Source organism: Ochlerotatus camptorhynchus, unplaced genomic scaffold (genome assembly GCF_037179485.1).
Source record: "Ochlerotatus camptorhynchus isolate MF236.1 unplaced genomic scaffold, CSIRO-AGI_Acam_v1.1 ptg000182l, whole genome shotgun sequence".
NCBI classification, from domain to species: domain Eukaryota; kingdom Metazoa; phylum Arthropoda; class Insecta; order Diptera; family Culicidae; genus Ochlerotatus; species Ochlerotatus camptorhynchus.
Window position 1 is genome coordinate 817,959 of NW_027040672.1, and position 26,004 is coordinate 843,962.

General features: G+C 43.0%; 1 protein-coding gene across 1 annotated transcript in view; it reads right to left on the minus strand.

Moving 5' to 3' along the window:
* Positions 1-13,544: 13,544 nt before the first annotated feature.
* dysf (dysfusion) overlaps positions 13,545-26,004 on the minus strand; it is a 219,223-nt gene continuing 206,763 nt past the window's right edge. Inside the window, exon 10 of the mRNA XM_065222995.1 lies at positions 13,545-15,223. Within this exon, the coding sequence (XP_065079067.1) occupies positions 13,924-15,223 (1,300 nt within the window). The 3' untranslated portion in view covers positions 13,545-13,923. The remainder of the gene's footprint in view (positions 15,224-26,004) is intronic.

Genomic DNA, 26,004 nt, shown 5'->3' on the forward strand with positions numbered 1-26,004 from the left:
TTAAATTAATATACACCATCTAGGCATTTACGAAATAGAAATATATTTGCTACAAATCGTCATCCAGTGTTCACTCGGCTGTCGACAAAAGCAGGCCACTCTCGATGTGTGCTACGCGATCGTCTGTTTTCTCGGCAGCAACCATTGTGTGGTCCTCCTCATTGTTCTTCATCAGCAGTTCTTTCGGTCGATGCGTCGTCGACTTTGGAAAGTAACCGTTTCGTGATGAGTGTGTGAGTGCTGACCACGTTTTGCGTCCATTGCTGCAATGGACGCGCTCTGACCCTCGTTGGCGTACAACAATTTGCCATACAATGAAACTACTGGAAGCGGCTCCAGTTCTGATGGAGGAGGCTTTTTGGATAGCGGAAGATAAAGTGTTTATTGTGTTGTACCTTTTGACTATAGTTTTAAAATGTATTGTATAGTGACCAAGAATCCTCGGCTCTGTAAAGTTAATTCGGTTGAGCCTTATCAAATAAATTAATAAACAAAAAAAAAAAAACAAATCGTCATCGTACGAATTATGCCAAATTTGGACCCTTGGACCAAATGATGGACACATATAATAAGCACTGCGATAACATTGACTTTACAATGACAAAAACCAAATTAAAGCAATATTTTAATTCCTCGCATAACTTCAGCTAGAAGTATTTTTTTCACTTGTTCATAAGACATATTATAAAAAAATATAAACAAAGACAACATTTTAAAAATAGCACTTAAGACAGCAATTGTAAAACCGTCTACACTGATTGACGACAAATAAATAAATAAATAAAAGAAGTTTCCTCAACTTTTTTAAAGTTCCTAGTAGTATAAAGTTTGCTCGAATTTCAAAAATGCACGCAACATTTCTTAGATTTTCTCTGAATTTATTGTTTACGACATTCTTCGAATTTAGCTTAAATTTCCTGAATGTCGAAGATGTCCGCTGAACATCTCTAATGAGATTTAAGAATAAGTCACAGACCTCCAGCATAGTTCATTGATTTATTACAAAATTAGCTCAATTTATTTAGTATTCAATATTTTTTGACAAAATAGGGTGAGGTTCTACTTTTTTTTTCTGAACTTCTTCAAAATATGCTATGTTCTTCAAAATTATCTGAAGTTTCATGTTCAACTGAATATCACTGAAGTTTTATGAAGTTTAATGATCAAAGATGCTTACGTCAGATGGTGACTTGAGTGTGAAACAGTCGATAGAATTGTTTCCGCACATTAAAGGTACGTGAGCAAATCGGGTTACAAAATGGTGAGTTGACAACCTGAAAGGAGCGGAATACCTAGCCCTGGTCCTCACAAGTTCCTACTTCACGCCTCCTCGAGTCATATGATAACAAAAGACTACCAGCTGAAACATGGACACAGCTGGGTGGCGTAGCCTGGGCAATGTTGCCAGTCCGGCAATAGCAAAGTGAAGAGGTGCGACGCGAACACTGGCGCGGTAACCATAGTACGGTGGTAGAGGAAATGCTTCACCAAACCCGAGCGTCTGTTCACCATGGAGGTGCGGCTTAAAACGGCGTCTGTTCTCCATGTTAGGAGCGGCTGATCACCGTCCTAGTGCCAGCGTGGGACTCTAAACAGAGCTGTGCACGATGGTCCTCCGGCGAGACAGGGGGTTGGGGCAGGCCCAACAAGCCGCCCTGGATAAAAACTTCGAAGTCGTAGCACTGCAGGAACTCTGCTGGACGGGACAAAAGGTATGGAAAAGCGGGCATCGAGCGGCTACTTTCTACCAGAACTGTGGCACCACCAACGAGCTGGGAACCGGCTTTGTAGTGCTGGGTAAGATGCGCCAACGCGTGATTGGTTGGCAGCCGATCAACGCGAGGATGTGCAAGTTGAGGATTAAGGGCCGTTTCTTCAACTACAGCATCATCAACGTGCACTGCCCACACGAAGGGAGACCCGACGACGAGAAAGAAGCGTTCTATGCGCAGCTGGAGCAGGTGTACGACGGCTGTTCGCAACGGGACGTCAAAATCGTCTTCGGCGACATGAACGCTCAGGTAGGACGGGAGGCAATATATAGACCGGCAATCGGGCCAAACAGCCTGCATGCCGTATCGAACGACAACGGCCAACGATGCGTGAACTTTGCAGCCTCCCGGGGTATGGTAGTTCGAAGTACCTTTTTCCCCCGCAAGGATATCCACAAAGCCACCTGGAGATCACCTGACCAACACACAGAAAACCAAATCGATCACGTTCTAATCGACGGGAAATTCTTCTCCGACATTATCAACGTCCGCACGTACCGCAGTGCGAACATAGATTCGGACCACTACCTAGTTGCAGTATGCATGCGCTCAAAACTCTCGACGGTGCATAACACACGTCCAAGTCGAACGCCACGACCCAACATTGAGCAACTACGGGACGCCGGAGTTGCCCAGGACTACGCGCAGCAGCTGGAAGTTGCACTACCCACGGAAGAGCAGCTTGGCGCAGCTTCTCTTGAAGATGGCTGGAGGGACATCCGTTCAGCCATAGGTAGTACTGCTGTAGCGGCACTAGGTACTGCAATCCCGGACCGAAGAAATGACTGGTTTGACGGCGAATGCAAACTGTTAGTAGAGGAGAAGAATGCAGCACGGGCGAGAATGCTGCAACACCGCACGAGATTGAATGTGGAGCGATACAGACAAAACTCGGTTTTCCGAAGGAAGAAGCGTCAGCAGGAAGACCGAGATCGCGAGGCGATGGAAAATCTGTACCGCGTAAACGACACACGAAAGTTCTACGAGAAGCTAAATAGTTCGCGCAAAGGCTACGTGCCGCAAGCCGATATGTGCAAGGACTTGGACGGTAACCTTCTCACGAACGAGTGTGAGGTGATTGAGAAGTGGAAGCAGTACTATGACGAGCACCTCAACGGTGAGGCAGCAGAAAACGAAGGTGGCACGGCAACAGACCTTGGAGCACGCGCAGTAGACGACAGGCTACCGGCCCCTGATCTTCAAGAAGTTGAGGAGGAGATCGGTCGGCTGAAGAACAACAAAGCAACTGGTGTAGATCAACTACCAAGTGAGCTATTGAAATACGGTGGTGAAGCACTGGCTAGAGCGCTACACTGGGTAATTGTCAAGATTTGGGAGGAGGAGATATTACCGGAGGAGTGGATGGAAAGTGTCGTATGCCCAATCTACAAAAAGGGCGACAAGTTGGATTGCTGCAACTACCGCGCGATCACACTGCTGAGCGCCGCCTGCAAGGTACTCTCCCAAATTCTATGCCGCCGTCTGTCACCATATGCAAGAGAGTTCGTGAGGCAATACTAGGCGGGATTTATGGGTGCCCGCGCTACCACGGACCAAATTTTCGCGATTCGGCAGGTTCTGCAGAAATGCCGCGAATACAACGTGCCCACACATCATTTGTTCATCGATTTCCAATCCGCATACGACACAATCGATCGAGATCAGCTATGGCAGATTATGGACGAGTACGGATTTCCGGATAAACTGACGCGATTGGTCGATGGATCGAGTGATGTGCGTTGTTCGAGTATCGGGGACACTCTCGAGTCCCTTTGAATCTCGAAGGGAGTTACGGCAGGGTGATGGACTTTCGTGTCTGCTGTTCAACATCGCGTTAGAAGGTGTGATCAGAAGAGCTAGGTTAGACACGAGTGGCACGATATTCAGGAAGTCCATCCAGCTCCTTGGTTTCGCCGATGACATTGACATTATGGCACGGAACTTTGAGATGATGGCGGAAACGTACATCAGACTGAAGGCTGAAGCTAGACGGATTGGACTTGCCATCAACGCATCAAAGACAAAATACATGAAAGCAAGAGGTTCTAGGGAAGACAATGTTAGCCTGCCACCTCGAGTTCAGATTGACGGTGACGAAATCGAGGTGGTCGATGAGTTCGTGTATTTGGGCTCACTGGTGACCGCCGAAAATGATACCAGCAGAGAAATTCAAGGACGCATTAAGGCAGGGAATCGTGCCTACTTTGCAATCCGGAGGACGCTCCGGTCAAATAAAATTCGCCGCCGCACGAAGTTGACTGTCTACAAGACGCTGATTAGACCGGTGGTCCTTTACGGCCACGAGACCTGGACTATGCTCGTGGAGGACCAACGCGCCCTTGGTGTTTTCGAACGGAAGGTGTTGCGTACCATCTACGGTGGAGTGCAGATGGATGACGGAACGTGGAGGAGGCGAATGAACCACGAATTGCACCAGCTGCTGGGAGAACCATCCATCGTCCACATTGCAAAAATTGGGCGACTACGGTGGGCTGGGCACGTCGTAAGAATGCCGCACGACGACCCAGTGAAAATGGTTCTAGAAAGCGACCCAACAGGAACAAGAAGAAGAGGCGCGCAGCGGGCAAGGTGGATCGACCAAGTAGAAGGTGACCTGCGGACCCTTCGCAGACTACGAGGCTGGCGAACTGTGGCCATGGATCGAGTAGAGTGGAGACGACTTCTTCGGACAGCAGAGGACAACAAGGCCTTAGCCTGATTGGTAAGGTAAGTAAGAGTAAATCGGCGATCATCTCTTTTGCCGGTGGTGGCGAGGGGAGAAAACCTCTCACCATCCCTCCTCAATAGGGGAGTTTGGTAAAGGAGATGATCAACCCGATTCGTGTCTTTCTCAAAATTGACCTTTGCTCGCTTTCTACTCTCTATATGCAATTTTCACACTGCCGTACTCTAACGGATCTACCAACTCTATACTTTCATCTCCTCATCTATCGTATAAAATAACCACTTTATAGTAAGTCTGATATTTGACGTTAAGCATCGTCAACTATGAACAAAGTTTACTAGGGTTTTATAAACTGCTGAATTTTCTGAAATGCTTTCAGAACTTCAACGCAGTTCATTGAATGTCTACGACGTTTTCATAAGTGCTTCGATGTTTCGTGAATGTCTATGAAGTCTATGAATTGGGATCCTCATGGAAGTTTGCGAAACCTTGTTGTAGTTAGGAAAATTTTGATTAATTTGCAAAACTTCATTAAGTGTTAAGTTCAATTTACTTAAAATAGATCGAGAAATTCCGTGAAAAATTGGGAAACTTTGTAGAACTTCAAAAAATTTCACAGAAAATATAAAAAAAAATCTTAAGAACTCAGAAACCTTTGCAGGAGTGTAGCAAAGTTAATAGGAATTCTAAGAACTTTGTCAAGACGTAGCACTGCGACAAACGTCGCAAAATTTCACAGTGCTGAGATTTTTCCAAATTTTTAGAAGTTTAGGGAGTTTTGTAATAGCTCAGGGTGTATTTAAGATGATTATCATACTTTTTAAAACCTTAGGGTTTAAATTGCTGGACGTTTTGGGATCATTGTTTCGAAATTCATAGGAAACGTTCTGTGTCATTTCTGAACTTTGGAGAAGGACATAGATGATCCTGGACGAATTGAGAGAACGTGTAAAAATAGTAATTATGAAACTTGGAAGAAGTTGATGGACTTTGAGAAAATTTTCAAAAAGCAAAGATCAAGAAACTTTGTACATGTTCGAGGAACAATTGAGCAATTTTCTTAATCTTCCGTATTTTTTTGGTGAGCAATGCTACCTTTGCTGCTTGTTGAGGAAGGTGCTGCATATCAATAATAGGGGCTTTTACCAGTTAATAAGGCTCACGCTTGTCCACACCGGTCCACGCCACCGCATTGCCGCCGCTGAATGCAAACGGCAAGATGCTGCCACCGCCTAATTTTAACACAGGTCGCTGCCTAATTTTAGCGCATATCTAACTTTAATAAAAGCTCATTTAAATATCTGAGGACTATTCCATGACAATTCTGATCAGAAATCCTGGGAACTCCAATGGAAAAAATCATCTGAGAATAATTTCTAGAAATTTTTAGGGGAAAAAAGAATCCCAAGCATAATTCCTTGGAACTTTTAGGAAAATACCTAGGGGGTGGGAGTATGCTAAATGGAGGATTACAATTAAATCTGAGAATAGCTCCAAGAGAAATTCAAAGGAATTCTGAATAGATTTCCAGGATAGTTTCAAGGATATTTCGAAAAGAAATGGAAGGAATTTGTGAGGAAAACTGCAAATAAGTTCTTAGAAAACTTTTTTTTTTTTTTCCTTTGGTTTGTTTTTTTCGTCGATCTTGTTTTCCGTGCTGAGCACCAATGCTACCGACGTGCCAGGAAGGCAGCTCCCACACCTGGACCCTACCTATCGACCCATCAACTCATGAACCGGAGACCAACGGCTTTATTTCCCATCCGAAGGAAGGCGTGATCAGAGATGTTATGCCTCAGAACATCCCGGCGGCGCCAACTGGGATTGAACCCAGGCCTGTTGGGGTGAGAGGTAATCACGCTTACCACTACACCACCGGCGCCGTTTTAGAAAACTTTCAATGTGAGTAGAATTACAAGGGAAGGAGTGAATTTCAAATGGAATTCTGTTTTAAGTTTGAGAAACCAGTCTGATGCTCGCAATACTTCTCTTAAAAATATGTTTTACCAGTTAATAAGACCCACGTCCGACCACACCGATACACGCCGCTGTGCTGCCGCCACCGATGGCAAATGGCGTGACGCCGCCGCTGCCAGTGGATAACAACATATCACGCTGTCGCCAACAACATTTTAATGATAGCTCATTGAAATATATGAGCATTATTCCATGCCAATTCTGAGCAGAACTCCTGGGAACCTCAAAAGAAAAAATCATCTGAGAATAATTTCAAGAAATTTGTGGGTAACAGGAGCATAATTCTTTGGAAAATTTAGGATAATACTTAAAAAAAGGGAGTATGCTAAATCGAGGTTTACAACTAAATCTGAGAATCCAGGAGAACTTCAAAGGAATTCGGAATAGAAATCCAGGATAGTTTGCCAAACATATTTCGAGCAGAAATCTAAGGACTTTGTGATGAAAACTGCAAATTCATTTTTAGAAAACTTTCGATGTGAGTAGAATTACACGGGAAGGAGTTAATTTCAAAGCAAGTTCTGAAATTAATTCAATGAAAATTCTGTGAATTACTCCGAAGAGTTTCTAAATGAGAATAATTTCAAGGTAATCCTGAGGAAAATTTAAAGAAAATGGAGAAGGATAGTACCAACGTTTTGAGGAATGTTTCAAAGGAATTCGGAGGAGTATTCCAAAGATATTCCAGTTACATTTTTAGAGAATTCAATGAAGCGTTCGAAGTGAATTCTGAGAAGAATTTCAGAAAATAAATTGAATTTCTTGAATAATTTCATGGGACCTTTGATTATTATGATATTTATGAACACTAAGGAGAACTCCAAGTTAATTTTCAGGAAAAATTTCCTGGACTATTCTGAGGTCTTCAGAACTACTTGTAAGTTCCTAACATTTCCCTGAAGTTAATTAAACTGTCAGTTTATCTTGAAGTTTTTTTGACGTAGGATTACGTCTTTTGGCAACATATTGGGGGTGCAATTTCAAAAAAACCAAAATTGACCGCATTACGAAAAGTGGTCAGGTTTTGACCACATATAACTCTATCAATAGCGGATGGATTTTAATTCTAAACAAGCCAATCGATTAGAAATTTTGCTACGATTTTACTTAATTGAACGCTTTATTAATTTTCAAAAGGTCACTATAAAATAATTCACAAATGCTAAACTGTTGCAATGGTGATCAAAATTATCACAGATTGCCTACAAACAGCGCTTTCCCTAACACAGATTTCAAAATCGAATTTCATTCGGTCTCACTGAACGGTGCTTTTTCAATCACCGTGTGTGGTGGTGTCCGGTCGGTCGTCAATAGCAGCAGCAGCAGTGCTTTCGGCGACAAAACGGTCCTTTTTAGGATCACCATAAATTATTGTTGTTTAAGAGTTTGAGCGTTCGCTCGCCTTTCTGCCAGCCACATCACCCCCAAAGCTCTTTGATAATGTACCCAGCATCAAATCGGTCAAATGCGTTAAATATTGAAGTGGTACATACAAATTCTCGCAATGACGGAATACCACATGACCATGTCAATTAACCAGAGACACTTCGTAAGGTTTTCTCCAGGACGCTAGAAAAAGCAAAAACATCTCGAATTTATATGATTGTTCGTGAACATCTCGCGATTGGACAAATTTGAGCAAGAAATTCCTCCAATCAATATTCGCTTTTTTTTTTATTATCTATTGAATAAACCAAAAATTTCGTGCGTTTTGTGCACGTAAATGCGTAATTTTATCATCAGAAAACGAAGTGTTTCCGTGATGGGAAAATTGGTTTCCCTAACACAGTCGCCAAATATTGATACCAAGCACTGAGCATGACAGGCGGTACCGATCTTTATGCCTTTTGGTGCAAATTTGAGGCCCCTCCTATTAAGAGCATTATGCCAAAAAAAAACCTTGCCGTATTCTCTTACTAGAAGTGGCTTAAAATTTGCATCATAAACGTAGGTACCGTCCGGTAGGCTCAGATTCTGTGATTGATGTGTTTTCCCTAATACAGATTTCATTTCCGCACCGCTTTCATCTCCAAGAACATCGAGGAATTTTTTTTCGCAATATTGTTCTTAACTAGCTTCCAAGCCACCAACCCATCTGTCCTTTCCAGGACCACAAATGACTGATAAAAGAGTTAACAAAAGAGTAAGAGCTTAAATTCAAGACATATCGTCCAGGATTGGCTTGTACTACATGGACATCGACAGAGCACCTCAAAAACAGAACTCTCAAATTGCTTCCGAATTTCAACCTATCAAAATTTTTCACTGATAACTGACAACAGCAGTGACATCAAAACTACCTTTCGTAATCCTACGTCTAATCTACGGTCGTGTCTTGGATAAAACCTCTTACTTTATGTAGTTTGAAAAACCAGCCTGATGGTCATGTATCTTCTTTGAAATGCCGTGATTTGACAATGTGACGTAAATACATTTAGTGAATTGTTCAGTTTCGTTTAACCTCATAACGTTAGGACCTTCGTTAGCTCAGTCACTTATGTGTAGAAAATGCGAAATATTTTCACTGATTCTTAGAAAATGTCTGACTAATGTCACTTTGCCGCTTTGCTTCAAAATTAAATTTTGTGCTTTTGGCTGTCATTGAGGATGGTGAATAGTGAGGACTGAACACGGTGACGCTTACGTCAGTTTTTCATATCACGGCAGTGAAGTTTCCGCAATTTGTGTAGACTCCTGACGGACGCTCCTGATGTTTAAACAATTCACTGAAGTTCTCAAAACTTTTTTTTAAACTTTATGTTATTTCTCTAAAGTTGTTCTTTCCTGAAATTCTAGAAAACTCTCAAACGTTTTTATAGTTTTTTCTGAAGCTTGAAGAAGGTGTATGCCGAACGTCACTTATGTGTACAAACTGTGGAAATGTTTCACTGATTATACGAAACTGTATGGGTAACGTTACATTGCCTCTGCAAATCATTGCCAATCAAATTTTGTGCAAGTGTTGAGAGGTTTTGGGTGTCATTAAGGATGCATAACTCGAATATTTTTTTTATCTAGTTAATTTATGAGCTGTTCCAGGCAAAAACGTTAGAAAAAAAAATGAATTTTTGAATAAACTTTTTCTAATATGTATAAAACTATCCGTAATTGTTTGTTATGAGCAATTATTCACATTTTTATAAAAAATTCAGCCATTTTGGACCTTGTAAAATTTTCAAAATGCCGTTTTAGAAATTTTTCAAAAAATTGTAGCACGAAAACCGCATTTCTGATCGAAATGACAGCTGAGACAAAGTTGTAGAGAATAATAATGCATTTCTGGGGAAAAGACACAAAATATGTTTATTTTAAGAAAATTGTTTTTTTTTACTAAAAAATGCCTATCAATTTTTTTTTCTTTGAAATGTTTAAAATCCATGGTGGACACCCTAAAATTGAAGAAAATCATATAAAAAGAACATTTGGTCAAATTTAAAACTTTTTTTAGCACACTTTTTGCAAATTTTTTTTACAGAAAATAAGTTAAAGTGTCTCAAACATTATTTTCTAAGTATAAATTACGTAAAAAACGTTTGAGCAAAGAGTTCAAAAAATTTAATAAAATTTCTTTTCCTACAATTTTTGACAATTTTTTAGTGTCCATAAATAATAAACCTTCCTAAAATTAGTATTTTTCATTCAATAAAAATTAATAAAAATATCCTGAAATTTTTGAGAGCAAAACAATTTTTCTCAAAAACTTTGTCTCAGACGTCATTTTGATCAGAAGTGTCGTTTCTGTATTGTACAACAACAAATTTGTACAATGAAAATTTTTAAAGACGGTACGTATTTTGAAAACTTTACATGATCTAAAATGGCAGAATGTTGGAGAAGGTTGAGATTTCCTATTTGTCATTTGCCGTGGAGTTTGGAGATGAACTGACCCATGGCTAAAAATCTCAGAAACAAAGTAAAAAAAAAAAAATTAGCGTGGAATTTGCTGAAGTTCTCGAAAGTTTTTTTTTTTTATTTTAAATTTATGTTATTTATCTGAAGTTTATGAAACTGTCCTGAGGTTCTCTGTTCTTTCCTAAAATTCTAGAAACCTCTTTAACGTTTTTACAGTTCCAGTGAAGATGGAGCTTACGAAATTTCTTTGAAATGTTCTTACATTTTCCAAATGTCCATGTAACATTCGTAAGGTCTTCGAATCTTCCCTAAAATTCCATGGACTTCTAGTTCCCGAAAATTTTCTGAAGATTTCTGGGCTTCTGTTTTATTAAATCCTTTGAAATCTGGTTAACATTCAAAGCTATTTGTTTTTGCTTGATAAGAACAACCCTCGATCCTATGGGTAAAGCAGTGGCAAAGGTGGATGATACGATGAATGAGAGGGTCGAGGGGCTGTGGAGATCGTTCAACCTTAGGATTCGCTCCAGTGTACTTTTTGATGGCCTTACCATAGCCATTGGCTCCGCCATCATCTAAAATATGCAATGCGTGGACACATGTTCCTTGCTACAAAATGGTGACTGGAAGGAGCGGAATACCTAGCTCTGGTCGGCACAAGTTCCTACCTCACGCCTCCCCGAGTGCCATAGCCTGGGAAATGTTGCCAGTCCGGCAATAGCAAAGTGAAGAGGTGTGACGCGAACACTGGCGCGGTAACCAAAGAACGGTGATAGAGGAAATGCTTCACCATTGGTGTTAGCAACAATCAATACGAAACTAACGATTTTAAATTGGCTCACTACTTGACTAGCCTATTGGTCCCAAGCAAACGATAGTCAAAATTCTAATGCTACACAATGTTTGTTTTGATTCGCTATGAAAGTTTGACAGGTAAAATGAGGGGTTAGTGGATTTTCCTATGTTTCGAGGGGTGAATCGATTAGCTTTCGACCGAAGATAGTACCAGAGCTGAGCCAAAAAGTTGAGCACGTTTCTCGGGACGTACTAGTCTAAGAGTTACCTCTATGGTCCTAGTGCTAGCGTGGGACTCGGCAGAGACCTACGCGATGACATAAGGACTACGATTGGAAATCGCTCGACTTCCCGGGTTGCGATAGGTTAATCTATAATCGAGAATGCTGGCGACGTGTGGCCATGGATCGAGTAGAGTGGAGACTACTTCTTCGGACAGCAGAGGACCTCAAGGCTTTTGCCTGATTTTTAAGGTAAGGTCAGGGCTAATCCCGAGTAGCACACTTACATCACAATAAGTTACAGCAAACTGTTTATGACTGAAATAAGTCGTATATAATTTTCTACAATTGATTTGTGACAAGCGTACTACTAGGGATGTTCCACCACAACAGATTTGTCTCAACACAGGGAAAAGGGAATGACAAAATACCAGTTGCACAGGAAGAAGGGAATCGAAGAAAAGAAAACGAACACAACAGCCAGTAACAGTGATCTTCTACTCATCTCTACATGCTAGCGAACAGTGTGTGGATGGTGACAATGATTTTGCTGCGTGTTTAGGGTGGGTCACAGTTGAGAACAACTCTTTTTTTGGTCCCATTCAGGATCCCAAACAAATAAACAAAATTTAAGAACGATTAGTTATGTTGGCTTTCTGCATTGCGTTAGAAATTTGTATGAGAAAACCTAGATTTTTCCGTTTTCATTCCTAGATTCCACATTTTTTCTAGAACTATGCAACCAATCATGTTAAAGCCTAGTCCTGGAAGTGCTTAATTACTTTGCTCAAGGAAGTACGAAAATCATTTTTTTCTGCCAACACAGTTGAAAACCGAAGTAACACTCTAGTGACAATCGATTTTACTCTCGATCTGTTCGTTAAAAATAATGTCCGATCTGTTCCGATATTTAAGACATTCTTGCACCATACTTCCTTCGGCAAAGTTGTTAGGCCTTCCTGGACTATACTATAGTTAAAGCAAAATTGTAGTCTCTAGGAATGAAAATGTTAGAAATTCATCACTGCTTTTTGTTTCAAAATTTGGCCTACGGGTATCAATTTCATACAAACACATCGGAACATTATTGGATTTACTTCGTCGTTCGGATTAAAGCCAACATGGAATGGACAAATTGATTCGCTTGGAGTGCTTCTTTTGTTTTCGCGAACAAAGGGTTTTAATATTCATACTTTGTCCTATTTATGCAACATGCTGTAGCTTTTGAACTAAAATACGTAACAACGTATAAAAATGTAGATCACTTCTTCCGGGAACGTCTTTTCATTTGAATTACTCCATACCGCCGGGCTTGAACGATCGTCAGTTGTACAGGTTTGCTGTAATGAAAAGGGGCTTGGTGGCTTAGGGGTGACTGTTTTTGTTTACTGGGAAGATTATCGTTAGATCTATCCCAGGTCCCTTTTCATAATACTGAGCGGAAAGAGTCACGTCATCCTGATCTAATTTACCATTCTCAGAGGTGTATCCAGTTACCACACCATGATAGGGATGTACGGAATGAGCTTGATGAATAGATAGCAAAAATCAATGTTCTGTGTAATTTTGCAATCAAACATGGTAGACCAACGATCAAAATTCCAGCAAACAGTTTATAAAAAAAACCTCGATAAAACTGGCTATGTTGCTTGAGATGCTTATCTCAAAACGGAAACGAAGCCTTCATTTTTGATTAACGGAGAGATCAGAGGAAGATTGTGCATCGTCAATCCCCTTGGATCGAAATAAAATCCGTAGACTTACCTGGATAGTTGAACATGATTTTTCACAGACAACGAGAATGTTAGTATTGTGAAGTACTGGAAGCTGGAACATAGAAGGAAATCATCCTTCTGGATCTTGTGAATCACTTATCAATCTTTTTGGCTGAATATGATTCATTTCATGCGTGTCATTTATCAAACAAAATTATGACTGTTTGAAAATGATTACTATCGAATCCGGAACTTGCACTTATCGAGGGTTCACCTTAGCTTTGCGGCCGATATCGATTGGAAAGAATCATGATTCAAAGCAAAACAAAGTTGCTTCCAAAAAGGGACAGTTTGAATTAGGCTCACTATCAAGTCTACCGAAAAGGCACAAAGCGGGACAAAATTCCAGTTGACGCATTTCTCTGCCTTCTGTGGATGTTTCGGATTACTTATTCAACGCACAACCATTTTACAAAACGATTAATTTATTCACAGTAAAAATCATGCTCACCGAACATGAACGGTAATAAATAAATAAAAATACTGTTGGTAAATAAATACGCACTAGCAAAGGAATCGTAGTTGGAAGAAGAAATGCACGTTTAACGTCATTATCCACCGGTCACATGATGGATAAATTAAGGATTTCGTTTATCAATTACTACTTAAGAGATTGCACAATTAACATTGCAACTATGGACGGAAGTACATCGTTTCTACACACAAGAAAAAAGGATAATTCGCTTACAATTTACACTAAAAACAACATTCCACTAGGCGTACAGCCTCTGCCACTAATCTACAAGGGGATGATTTGTACCTTAATAGGAATAATGAAATACTGATACTGTGATACTGGAATTTTTGCGATACATTATGAACAACAAAAATACTGTTTAAACTTTTCAGTGAGATCGTTTCAGTTCCCGATGGCTGTCCAATCCGGTTGACGAGGAGGAAGACGGACCTGCTTGTTGGTGCGGATGGTGGTGATGATGATGCTGCTGCTGCTGCTGTTGTTGTTGTTGTTGCTGTGGATCTTCCGGAGGTTTTCGATCGATTAGCGTCGAAGGTGTTGAAGAGGATCCATTGCCTTCCAGCGATAGAAGACGATGATCCGATGGCCAAGGTGGAGGAGGGATTTGCAGCGGCACTGGCATTGGAAGGGACATTGGCACTGGGATTCCATCCTGGGTCAGTGTGCATGGGTGGACACAGCCAGATGGAGGTGGTGGATAAGGCGGACAGTCGGTCATGATGGGAACGAACTGCTCCGGCATCCAGTCGAAAGAGAAGGTCGTGGGAACTCCGGCGACGTGGGGCGCACTGGTAGGTGTCGGCGGAGTGGTGGTCATGTAGGGACTTAGTTCCTGGTGTGAAATGTCCGGGACCTTTTGAACGGTAGTGTCGGACCAGGGAGGACTTGGGTTCCACTGGTCGATGAAGTCAGTCGGCTCGTTGATGGTGGTCGAGGGAGGGGCTTTGATGATGCGACTGCTTCGCATGTGCAGTGAGGTAGACAGAGTCATGGTTTGAACTCCACCGGATCCGATGATTGACCCGATGCCTCCTCCTGCTATACCTGCTGTATTGTTGTTGCTATTATCGTGATGCTCTTGATTGATGATGTGCGGTGGCGGTTGAAGTTCCGTTATGGAATCCTCGGGGGAGTTGTGTCCATTTTCTGGGATGTAGAGGTGTTCTAGCCGACCGACGGCTCGCTTTTTGGTTGGGGGTGTCCCGTTCCGATCGGGACCACCATTGGTTTGATTGCTTTGACTACTACCGGTGCTTTCGCATCGGATCTGACCGGGAATCATCGACGGTTGAGGGGTTTGACTGCTGTAGTCTACAGGTTGTGTCTCGAGCCGGTAGGCATACGGACGGTAGTGTTCTCCCGCTAGGCCATGATGATGACTGATGATTGAGGAGGAGGTTCCATTGTGGTGGTGCGTTGCTCCGCTGGTCGCACCGGATTGCCCCACAGGCGAGTGATATCCGTAGGATACGTGATGTGGAGGAGCGATGTAGCCGTGGGCTTGCAGGGTCGAGTTGGGAGAGTGATGCCCGTGGCCGTGGTAGTAGGATGTGTTCGGCGGAATTCGGGTGGCTCCCTCAAAGGGAATACCGAACTGCATCTTGGACTGGACGGTATAGTAGTGGTACAGCCAGGAGTTGGACAACATTACCGCTGCTTCGCGATCGCTGGAAAGAGAAGAATGGTGGAAACGGTGTTCAGAAGTCGTTCGATTTTGAGGATAAGGTCTCAAAAGCATAGTCAATTAGAGCCCGTAGGTTGAAGAAATTTCACAAGATCATCGGGACAAATCTTGCGAACAACTGAGGTAATTTAACCGGACTTCAGAAGCATGGTACATTCTGATATAAATAATCCGTCGACCAGACCACACCACGAGCCATTATCATGCATTCATTCTCTGGAATAATAATTATGCTTCGAAACGAGTTTTCCAACATTCTATTAAGAGTAATGTTCCATCCCGCTGGACTGGGCTTCAATACGGTCCGTACTTGAAAATGTCTCAGTCAGGAAAAAGCATGGCAATTCCGTATAAGATAATAGGTAAACAATTTGCATATCCGAAATTGGGTAAAGATATTTCGGACTGCATTTAATTGGTTTCGAATGGTTAAATTGACCTCCTCTCCTATAGGTACACAATTACCATTTCCTCCTCGTAATGACCCACATGGGTCGTCTTCGGGACGCCACTCAAGCAACGAACAACCGAAAACAATCACCTCCGTTACTTGCTCTGAGCAGAGCGAGAAGATGTGTTTGAACCGTTCCAAACGCATATTGTACCATTCCCGAGGAGAGCATAAGATTGGATTAAGGTTCGTCACCTTCCCCTCAATTCACCTTTCCCCGAGGACGAGATTACAACCAAAGTGGATATGTGGAATACTGAAAATTCCTGCTAAATTACCCCCAGAACAATCAAATTTTATTTTATTCCAATGGGGCCCGTGTTCGCCCTTTTTATGCGTCTCTCTACGCTCCAGCAAACATGGACGGAGAAGGGATTGGCGTGAACTTTGCATGAATGAAATGCGAACATCTTCAGGCAGTAGTGTGGTACGCGTAAAGGTATACCATTCGCGTGCCTTTTCCGATCCTCAGGATCCTCCACTCGATGAAACGATGGAAGAATGGCATTCGATTGAAGAAGGAACGACGACGACGACGACGACGACGCAACGCAACAGCGGGTTCGTCGCTTAATGCGAATGCGTTCAACAAGTCTTTTGTTTTCTGCTGTAATTCAATTAAGCTTCTTCCTTTTCCCTTCCTCTTATTCCTTATGGCATTCCGGTGTGGGTACGGATTTCCAAGTTGTTCTTCGCCACATTAGAGATTATTGGCCAATTAATTACGAAACCTACTTTTGCGCGTTGTCTATCGGAATTGCGATAGTTTTGTACAAGCGTGTGAATTATTTGTCCTATTCACGTCCGCGGACCCCCTGGGGGGCTAGGTCAGAGTAAAGTGTGCTTCTGAATTGTCTGTGGCAGTGTGGAAGTAGCCACCGTCTGATTATCCGGCAAATGAGAGGCCATTTGTTTTCACCCTCTGGGGCACTCGATGGTCTTGTTTTACCGACCGACCGAGACCGACCGCTGACCCAAGTCACACAGCATGATGTTCAAACATTCCGGGCACCTGTTTTCCTCTTCTGGTCCATGCACGCTGGTGGTGTAATGTGACTTCGATAAGTAGATAAATTTATCTATCAATGGTAAATGAATTGCCTAATTAAATTACTGGATCTGGATCCGTTCGGTGTTGCAACCCCGTGTTTGATACACTGCAGGCATGCAATGCTGCCGGTTGCGAAAGCTAATTCGAGTCACGATATAGATAGGCAGGTACTAGGTAGGTAGCCAGAAGCAGTAGACCACGTGCTGCTACTGCTGGTTACACACAAATTGACAGGAGCATAATTTTCCGTTGCCCAATCGACATGCGTTCTGAATGGATGCGGGTAATTTGCTAGCGTGAAATCCAATAGCCATATCAGACACTTTTCCTAACAGATAGGGTAAGAAGGTATAAAACGCCCTCCCTGGGCAAAACAGCTCCTTTGCATTTCTACCAATTCAGGCTTAATATAAATAGAATACTGCAATTTTCTCAGCAAATAAATAATAAAAATAAAATCCTAAAAAACACCCTTCTGGTGTAATTGTTTACCATTGGCGTGGCTAGAAAGTTTATCTGGAGGGGGCCTAGGGGGGTCTGTTGATTTATTTTTTATTTTGCTAAACTACGGTTAAATATATATTTTTATTTTTTTTAGTTGAAGATGCTAATTTCAAATAACAGACTGTAGTGGTAATTTTTATACGATAGATGACGTAGATGAAAGTATAGAGTTGATAGTTCCGTTAGAGTACGGCAGTGTGAAAATTGCATATAGATAGTAGAATAGTGAGCTAGGACAACTTTTAAGGAATGTACAAATCGGTTTTTTCATCTCTCTTTACCAAACTCCCCCTTTGGAGAGGGATGGTGAGGGGTGTCCCCCGTGCCACCACTATTTTTTTCTTTATTTTAGTGTATTTTAGCCATTGGCTAGTTTTTCACTTTGCAGGAAAAATATCAGAGGTATAAGGCCTGTTTGGACGACATTTAAAATTTGGGAAACACAGAAGAACAAACTAGACCATTGACATTGAGTTAACTTATTGAATAATCAGAACAAGGCAGAGCTCCACCGTGGAAGGCGGTGCCCCATCCGTTAGAGATGCCCGACGGCCGAAAGGAAGGAATCGAACTTTGAAAATCAAGCCAACGTCCTTCAGGAAGGAGATCAAGATTGAAGGTTCGTCGCCCAGTATGTCGCCGATATTCCCCGAAAGGCCGTAGTGTTGCCGCACGAGCTCGTACTTTGGACACACGCAGAGGATATCCCAAGTAACAATCTAAATGCTTGGAAGATTTATTCTTATTTTATCATTGTTTTATCATAGCATCCCTTCCAGCCTGTGGTTGTATTACGGTTTTGTGTGCTTGTCATAAAATCAGGCCGTCAAGTCGTCTATAAAACTGTTTTATGACTACTAAATTAAAACTCAGACTTCATAGTTTTAACGGTAGCTGTAAGGTGGTTCTGCATCACTACTTATAACTGAAGAATAAAACCAAAACAAAACATACAATTATGTTTTATGGTACACTTTTTATGACCGATATAAAACTTGAAGCAGTCTTAGACCTTCATTAAAGCTTCATTACAACTATCATCTTTATCAGAGGCCTAAGATTCACAGATAAGAAATATACTGCTTTAACAAAAAATACTCTGAAATTTTTTGTCATTATAAAAAACAAATCTATTCAGATATATGAAATGAAAACCCCTTCAGTGCTTCTGAACACGATGAAGATGAGACGATTGACAATATGAAACTCCTGGAGGAACTACAGTTATACGATCCCTACATAAGGCACAGTGCGGTGAAGGAGCTCTTAAAAATATTGAACAAGCGGCTTTCCGATACACTTCTGAAAGATCCACCAACGCTTCTTAAAGCAACGCCGACAGTTTCATTAAATCCGTTTGGAGATGGCCAGTATTGACATCACGGCTTTAAACCTTGTATTGAAAAAGCTTTTAGTGGATCCAATAAGCATTTCTTACATCTTGATTACATGCGAAAATAGGAGGATCGCTTGGAATGTTGACTTTTTGACAGGTGGTCATGGTTTTTGTTTTGTTTTGATTCGCTGTACCGAATAAAACCAGCAAGCTAGTTATATAGCTTAAATATAACTTAACGCTCTCAATTTGGACTACGAAATGCTAAAATACAACCATTAGGTTTATGTTATGCTATAGAATTCCAATCTAGGAGAATATGTTATATTGAGGTATTTTTAAGGAGTAGCAAGTTATAACGAAAAAAAATGTCGCCGTATGAACAAATTTCACACAGTATGAATAATTACGCTTTAATTGATAGGCAATAAAACACTTTCATACATCTATGTATAATTAAATAATATGTGACTGGTTATTGCTCAACAGTAGTAACAGTTTTGTACTAAATAGATAATCTTTGAATGACTCTTCAATGCATGGTGCTAATACAGACAAATTAAAAATATCCCTATATTTTAGTATTCACATGGCGCACTAAATTTATGCTCCTATTTGGTATAATAATCACCATAAATATTGCACGGCATGCTGTGAAGCATATACAGATTGGTTTAAAATTATAATAAAGTCGTCTTATTTTCAATGTACAATAATATCAGCCATTATTACCAACTGACAAGGATCATGATTTCACATCAAACATCGAAAGAATAAAACCACAATAAAATATTTCTCAATATTAACTATCATCCAAAAACCCCAACTTAAAACCTTCAAAGTTGTCAAAATGTTTTGCGTATCATGTTTTATCAACTTCTTCAGGAGCGATTTATGCGGTTGTAATATAGTTTTATGGTAGTCATTAGAAGGCTGTTAAAACTTTCTGACCTGGAGGAGGTTTTATGTTTTCATTTTTAACAATCACGTCTAGAGTGTGATAAAACTGACATAAATCCTATGCTCCTAAAGTAGTTCGCATATCAAGTTTTAATGACTGCATTAAAACTGGGCCAATTGGCCATGACATGGCTGTATTGCGGTTCTCAGGAGATTGTTAAAGCAATGTGGTCGTCAGTGAAGGTTTTATAATTTGGTTATATCAACTGCTATAAAACTTAAATAAAACAAAAATTGTTGCTTGGGATGCTAGATGGTGGCTGGAATATTACAGACGACGCAGGTCTTGCGGAAAACTCCTCCGCTGAAATCGTGTGAGAGCCGGGTGTGACCTGTGCGAAGCCTGGAGATGACTCGTTGCTCCTTCAGGTTCCCCATGGACGCGTGCTCTCCTTGATTTTCCTTAGAAGCGGTCCTTGGTTTACCAACCATTCTTCTTGCCACCTAGCCTGCATGGAAGTTTCAACCCATCCGGAAGGGGAACTTCATCGGTGTACCTGGCATCAGATGGTCCCGCTGCGGCCAGTTTGTCAGCGTCGGAGTTGCCAGTGATGCCACAATGCCCCGGAACCCAAGCGAATACTGTGTTGGGGGGGGGGGGGGAGGGGGGGGCATGTCTGATGATCCCCTGAATCCACGGATGAGTGGGCATGTTGGACCGGAGAGCAGAAATTACGCTGTGCGAATCAGTGAGGATTAGGACTGCTCGGTCGTATGGTGGTGTGATTGCTGCTTCGAAAATCGCCGCTGCCTCTGCAGAAAAAACAGAGCATTGTGGTGGTAGGCTCAAGCTTGTTGGAGAGATCTTTCCCGCAATGCCTATCCCAACTCCGTTGTGCGATTTGGACCCGTCCGTAAAACGGTGCGTATGTCTGGGGTACCCGGAGCTTAGCATCTCCGCGACGGAATGTTTGAGCGCCGCTGAGTTGTCTCCTGCCCTAAACTGGTGCTTAATTCGGCTTTCTATGTTTAACGGTCTCGATTGCCAACTTTTTCCTCCCAGCCAGTGGCTCTTGGCTATTGGGGGGAGGTCGGTATTGGCTGCTGTACGGAGGATTCTGTTCCTCTCCTCAAGGAGATAGATCCATTCGTTACCCGATGTTTTTGCCAAGTAGGCAGCCGCTTTGATGACGTCTACCGGAAAGTCGATGATGTCGATTCGAAACCGGAAAGGAAGTACCCCGACTTCAGCGCAGGCTGTGTCGGCCGGCGTCGAGGGCAGGAGACCTGAAACTACCCGGATGTAGCCGTTGTAAACCGGTGCAAGGACTTGCAACAGTTTGTCCTTGGCCATTGCGGTGAGCTCCAGACCGTAGAGTAGACGGCTGTCAATAACTGCCTTGGCTACATGCAGCCGGATAGCTCGGTTGTTGGTGCGGTGCGGCATGGAGATTGTTTTGATAAGGTTTATGCGGGTCTTGCAACTAACCTTAACGCTCTGGAAGTATTGCGTGAAGGTTAAGTGTCGATCAACTAGAACGCCCAAGATGCGTATCGTTTTTTTTCACCGATCCGATCCCCGATGTTGATAGAAGCGCCGCCGACTCGGTGACCGGAAGCGCAGACGTGACAGCGGATACTCTTTGCTGCTGAGAGTTGGAACCCGGCTGAGGCCGCCCATTTGGCAACTGCTGATACAGCTGCTTGTGCTTGGATGCGGGTCCTTGCGATGGTGCGGCCGGTGGCCACAATTAGCAAGTCATCCGCGTAAACGAGAATGTGGATGTTGAGTGGCAAACGAGTAAAGATCCGGTTCATCGCTATTAGGAAAATCGTCACCGAGCCTGGCGGCACCCCTGTTTCCTCCGGGAAAGAAGAAGACTTGGTGTTCTCCACGGTGACTTTAAACGATCGTATTACCTGAAAGCCTCGGATAAAGGAAAGGATGTTTCCCTTGAATTCCCAGGCTCTTGAAGTTCTAACGGCGTCCATGTTCTATTGAAGGCCTTGGAGATATCCAAAGAGACGATCGCCGTGTGGTGGCCCTTTTCCTGCGTGTCCTTTAACAGTTCTCCCAGTGAAGCGAAATACGTGGAGGTTCCCTTTCCTGCCCGGAAGGCGTGCTGCCGGTGGTCAAGATATCCATTTTCCTCCAATGCAACGCGAAGTCTACGATTGACCATGCGTTCCAGCACCTTGCTTGCGCAGCTGGTTAACGCAATCGGACGGAATTTATCGGTACTTCGTGTGGTGGAATTGGCCTTTGGGATCGGGATCACCAAACTTTCTCGCCAAGCGGCCGGAAAGTCACCAGTACGCCACACCTCGTTGTAAATGTCCAATAATTTGTCCCTCCCGCCGATAGCAAGATTTTTTAAAAGGGGATAACCTATTTCGTCTGGGCCGGCCGAGTTGCCGGTGCTGTATCGCAATGCAAACAGCAGCTCCTCGAAGGAAAAGTCTTGGTTAATTGGAGAGTTGATGCTATTTTGTGGAATTTAGAAATTGGCGATATCGGCAGTAGATGGTCTTGTTTTGCGGAGAATGGTGGGCTCATATTGGTTGATAGTGGAAAGCTTGGCAAATTAGGTGCCGAGCTCCTCAGCTACGGCATCAGGGTCGGTGATGTTTGTTCCGCCAGTCTCGATTGAGAGCGGTGTGGTGCGCCTTTTCCCGCTAAGGGAATTAACTTTTCCCCACAGGTCCGTGGACGACTGGGAAGCATTTATGCTCTCCAGGAAGTTGGGTCAACTATTTCGTTTGGCATCCCTGATGGTCTTGTGCCGTTCTCTATATGTTTGTATGGCTAATTCCTTTTGCGGGTGGTTGGTTGGGAGGCGCTTGACACGCCGAAGTGCTTTTCGTCTAGCTTTTACTGCAGCTTTTGGTTCTTCATACCACCAGCGAAGAGCTTTTCGCCCGGGAGTTGGGCCAGTCCGGGGAATGGCTAGTCGTGCCGCATCTAGGATTATGCTCGCGAATTCTGGAAAATCGGTAGGATTCTTTTGCTCTAATAGAGTATTGACGTAAATCTCATAGGCCACCCAGTCTGCCTGGTCGTATCGTCATCTTGGACGCCGCGTCGTTACAGGTGTCGAGCCCGCGCTGAGCTGGATAAGTATTGGATGGTGGTCACTGCCGTGAAGGTCCGGGATTACGGTCCAGGTAGCCTTGCTTGCAAGGGAGCGGCTGATAGCAGCCACGTCAATGGCCGAGGACTGCCTGCCGTCGAAAAAGGTAGAAGAACGTCGTTAAGGACGACCATGTCCTTTTGGTCGAAGGTGTCTGCCTGCGCTGTGCCTCTTGGATCCGTGCGTGTATCGCCTGAGCCTAGGTTCAGGTAGGCTACATAAGAGAGATTTGTTCATTGATGATTGGGATTTTGCCGCACGGTAGATATGCCGAAACTACCGTGATCCTACAGTCTCCTTCCAGTTGTACCCCTACTACCCTAGTAGCACGCTTGTAACATATCGGATGTAGAAACTTCTTTACGACTTATTTCAGTCATAAACAAGTTGCAGCAACTTTTCTTAACGGAAGTGTGCTACTCGGGTACGGGTAGGTCGGTATCCAGGTCGATGAAGCGGGAAGGGATGCTTCTTAGAACGCCGATAGCGGTTGATTGCCGACTGTTATTGCTCCGTTTAATGGTCCACTGGTATTTACCCCGGAGGGTTCGATCCATTTGTTCAGTGGTTACCCTATTAATTGGAGGAGGAACGGAACTGGCTTAGGCAAAGTCGGAGCGGAGTTAGTGGTTGCTGGATCCGATAAAGTGGCCCGGATGGATTCATATTCATTAGATAGTGAGGATTGACTTACGTTGATAGCGATGCTCGAATAAGACAGAGCCCCACCGGGGGCAGGTGGTGGCGTACCACCCACCCCGGGCAGGGGTGACCCAACAGCGGAGATAGTAGGGTGGGGTCTTGTAGATTCCACAGAAGTGTAGGAGGAGCCAATTTCTTCCCTTGGTTGCTGGAGGTGATCTTTTGGAGTGCTGGGCCCCGAATGAGACAGAGCCCCACCAGGAGAAGGAGGTGGCGTACCTCCCGCACAAGGCAGGGGTGTCCCAACTGGTGAGAAGTAATCATTTGGTTTACGGTGCGGTGCTAGGCTTGAGGAGGTCTTCAATCCCTCGTTGTCCTTCGGGGAATGGGAATGGTTACCCTTGTCCGTCCCGGTATTTTCAGCTGGCTTGAGTCCTGCGTGATCCAGTAGGGGAATGGGTAGGTATACCTTTTTCCGTCCCTCTTCCTGACCTTTCCCAGCGGCGGAGTACATCAAAAGTTCCGGTGTGGGAAGGGATTCCGGTCTAATGGGGCTCCGGCTACCAGGGGCTATCGCAGGGTTCTTCGTACCTTTCTTAGTATCTTTCTTCGTCATCGGGTCGCGGGAGTTGTCCGCCAGCTCCAGTTGAGCAATGACTTCCGCGCTGTCGGTGCTCCGCGTACCCGAGGCACAGTCTTCAGCTGGACGATCTAGGCGACGGAGGGAAACCAAGGATTCCGGTTGGGGTAAAGCTTCCGGTTTCAAGGGGCTCGGACTACATAGAACCGGACTCAGCCATGTTGGGCGGTGGTTTGCAGGTGGAATAACGTCTATACAAGCGGTTTTTGTTGGAGAGGCCATTATTGTATAGCTGGGTGTTCTAAGGTGTGTGTGTGTGTGTGTTGGTAAGTGTTACTCGGAGTGAGTGTATGACTGCTTTGCTATTTTGGGAGCTTGGTTTAATCGGGGATGTCTTTTGGAGGGGGCTAAGCTGGTCGCTGTGGCGTTTGACGCCTTTCGGGGTTATGGGTGATAAAGCGGAGATACGCGCCAGGAGCAGAGTCGGTATATCCTTTCTGATTGGGTTGTTTGGGCTGTTGTCGGGGGTATTCGAGGAATTGGAAAAATCGGAATTGTTAAACAAGGCGGTAACGGTAGTGTCGTTTGACGAAATGGAAACAAAAAGCACTTGACATCTATTTTAATTGTTAATTTCTGACTAACCTCGATATAAACGACTTTCGACCTTCTGTCCTTTCGACCTTCTGTCTTTCGACTTCTTGTTCCTAAACCTACATACACTCATACATGCATGTTCTAATTGGTGCAAAATATAGGCTGCCGTCGGAAGTTATACTTCTGAAATTTAATTTAGTGCTGTCGACACAATATATAACAGGAGATTAACTCACCATGGGGGCAATGAGAAGGCGGATTCATTTGCGAAGGTGGGCGCTATGGAAGGCGACATTTATGATCGACAAATCACCTATTGTGATTTTTTTCTATTTATCGTCAGCACATCAATGGAGTGAAGGGAGCTTGGGACGATGGCTACATTCAATTATCCCTAAGGTGTCGAAGTTTGCATGGTTCAAAGGGTTGGACTTAGATCGAGACTTCATACGCGTGATGTCTCGTCTCATGTCCAATCACTATTGTCTAAACGCTCACTTGTTCCGTGTGGGGTTGGGAGACAGCAATCTCTGTGAATGTGGACAAGGTTACCAGGACACTGATCACATCCTTTGGTCTTGTGCGGAGTATTGTGGAGTCAGAACACATTTGTATGATTTCCTTCGGGCTCGAGGTAGACAGCCCAATGTTCCGGTTCGAGATATCTTGGCTGGGCGCGATTTGGAATATATTAAACTCATATATAAATTTTTTTTTATTCTTTAACCTTAAGTTGTTGATAGTTTGTTTTCTTAATTTGGTATATTTGTCAAGATGAATGTGTTTGCGAGAAAGAGTGTGTGTGTGTATACATTCTTTCTGTAGTATTCATGTTAATCTCATGTTGAAATGATCAGTTCTTTAGATTTAAGTAAGTGTTTTAGAAATAGTTACCACATTAAAACAAATAAAATTCGTAATCCTCTCAACCTTTCCCCATCCTTAAATTGTAAAACTCCCTAACCTCGAGACGACTGCAAGTAATCGGTTAAACCCCCTTAACTCTAGTTTTAAGAATCTTATTGTTGAAGAACAAGAATATCTCGGCTCTGTAAAGTTTATTCGACTGAGCCTGTACAAATAAACGAATTACAAAAAAAAATAACTCACCATGGAGTTTAAATTTCACCATCTAGTCGATAGTGACCTACTGAGTAAATAAAAATTTTCTTAAATGGCAATCTCTGAGACATCACTTCAGATTGGGAAAAAGCTCTCGCCGTTTTGTGCGAAACAATAAAAGGAAAACATCAACTAGAGCTTATGCAATCAGAAGTGATGTCTCTGAGATAGATTAAACTGTGACATTAATCGCTATTACAGTTAAGGCTTAACATTCGTGTGTCGATTTAATAGTAATTTAATAGCTTATCATATCTAAGAAAATCCGGAAAAGGCTAGTTTACTCAGAGTTTTACTAGAAACAGAGTTCCCCAAAACGCCAAAAAGTTGATTTGCTTGTCACGGAGCAGCCATAATTTTCCTTCGCAAGTTCCCCTTTCCAATCGCAATCAGAGCAAAAATCTACCGATCCGAAACCTGTCGATACGGTCGTGAATCAGAGACCACGCG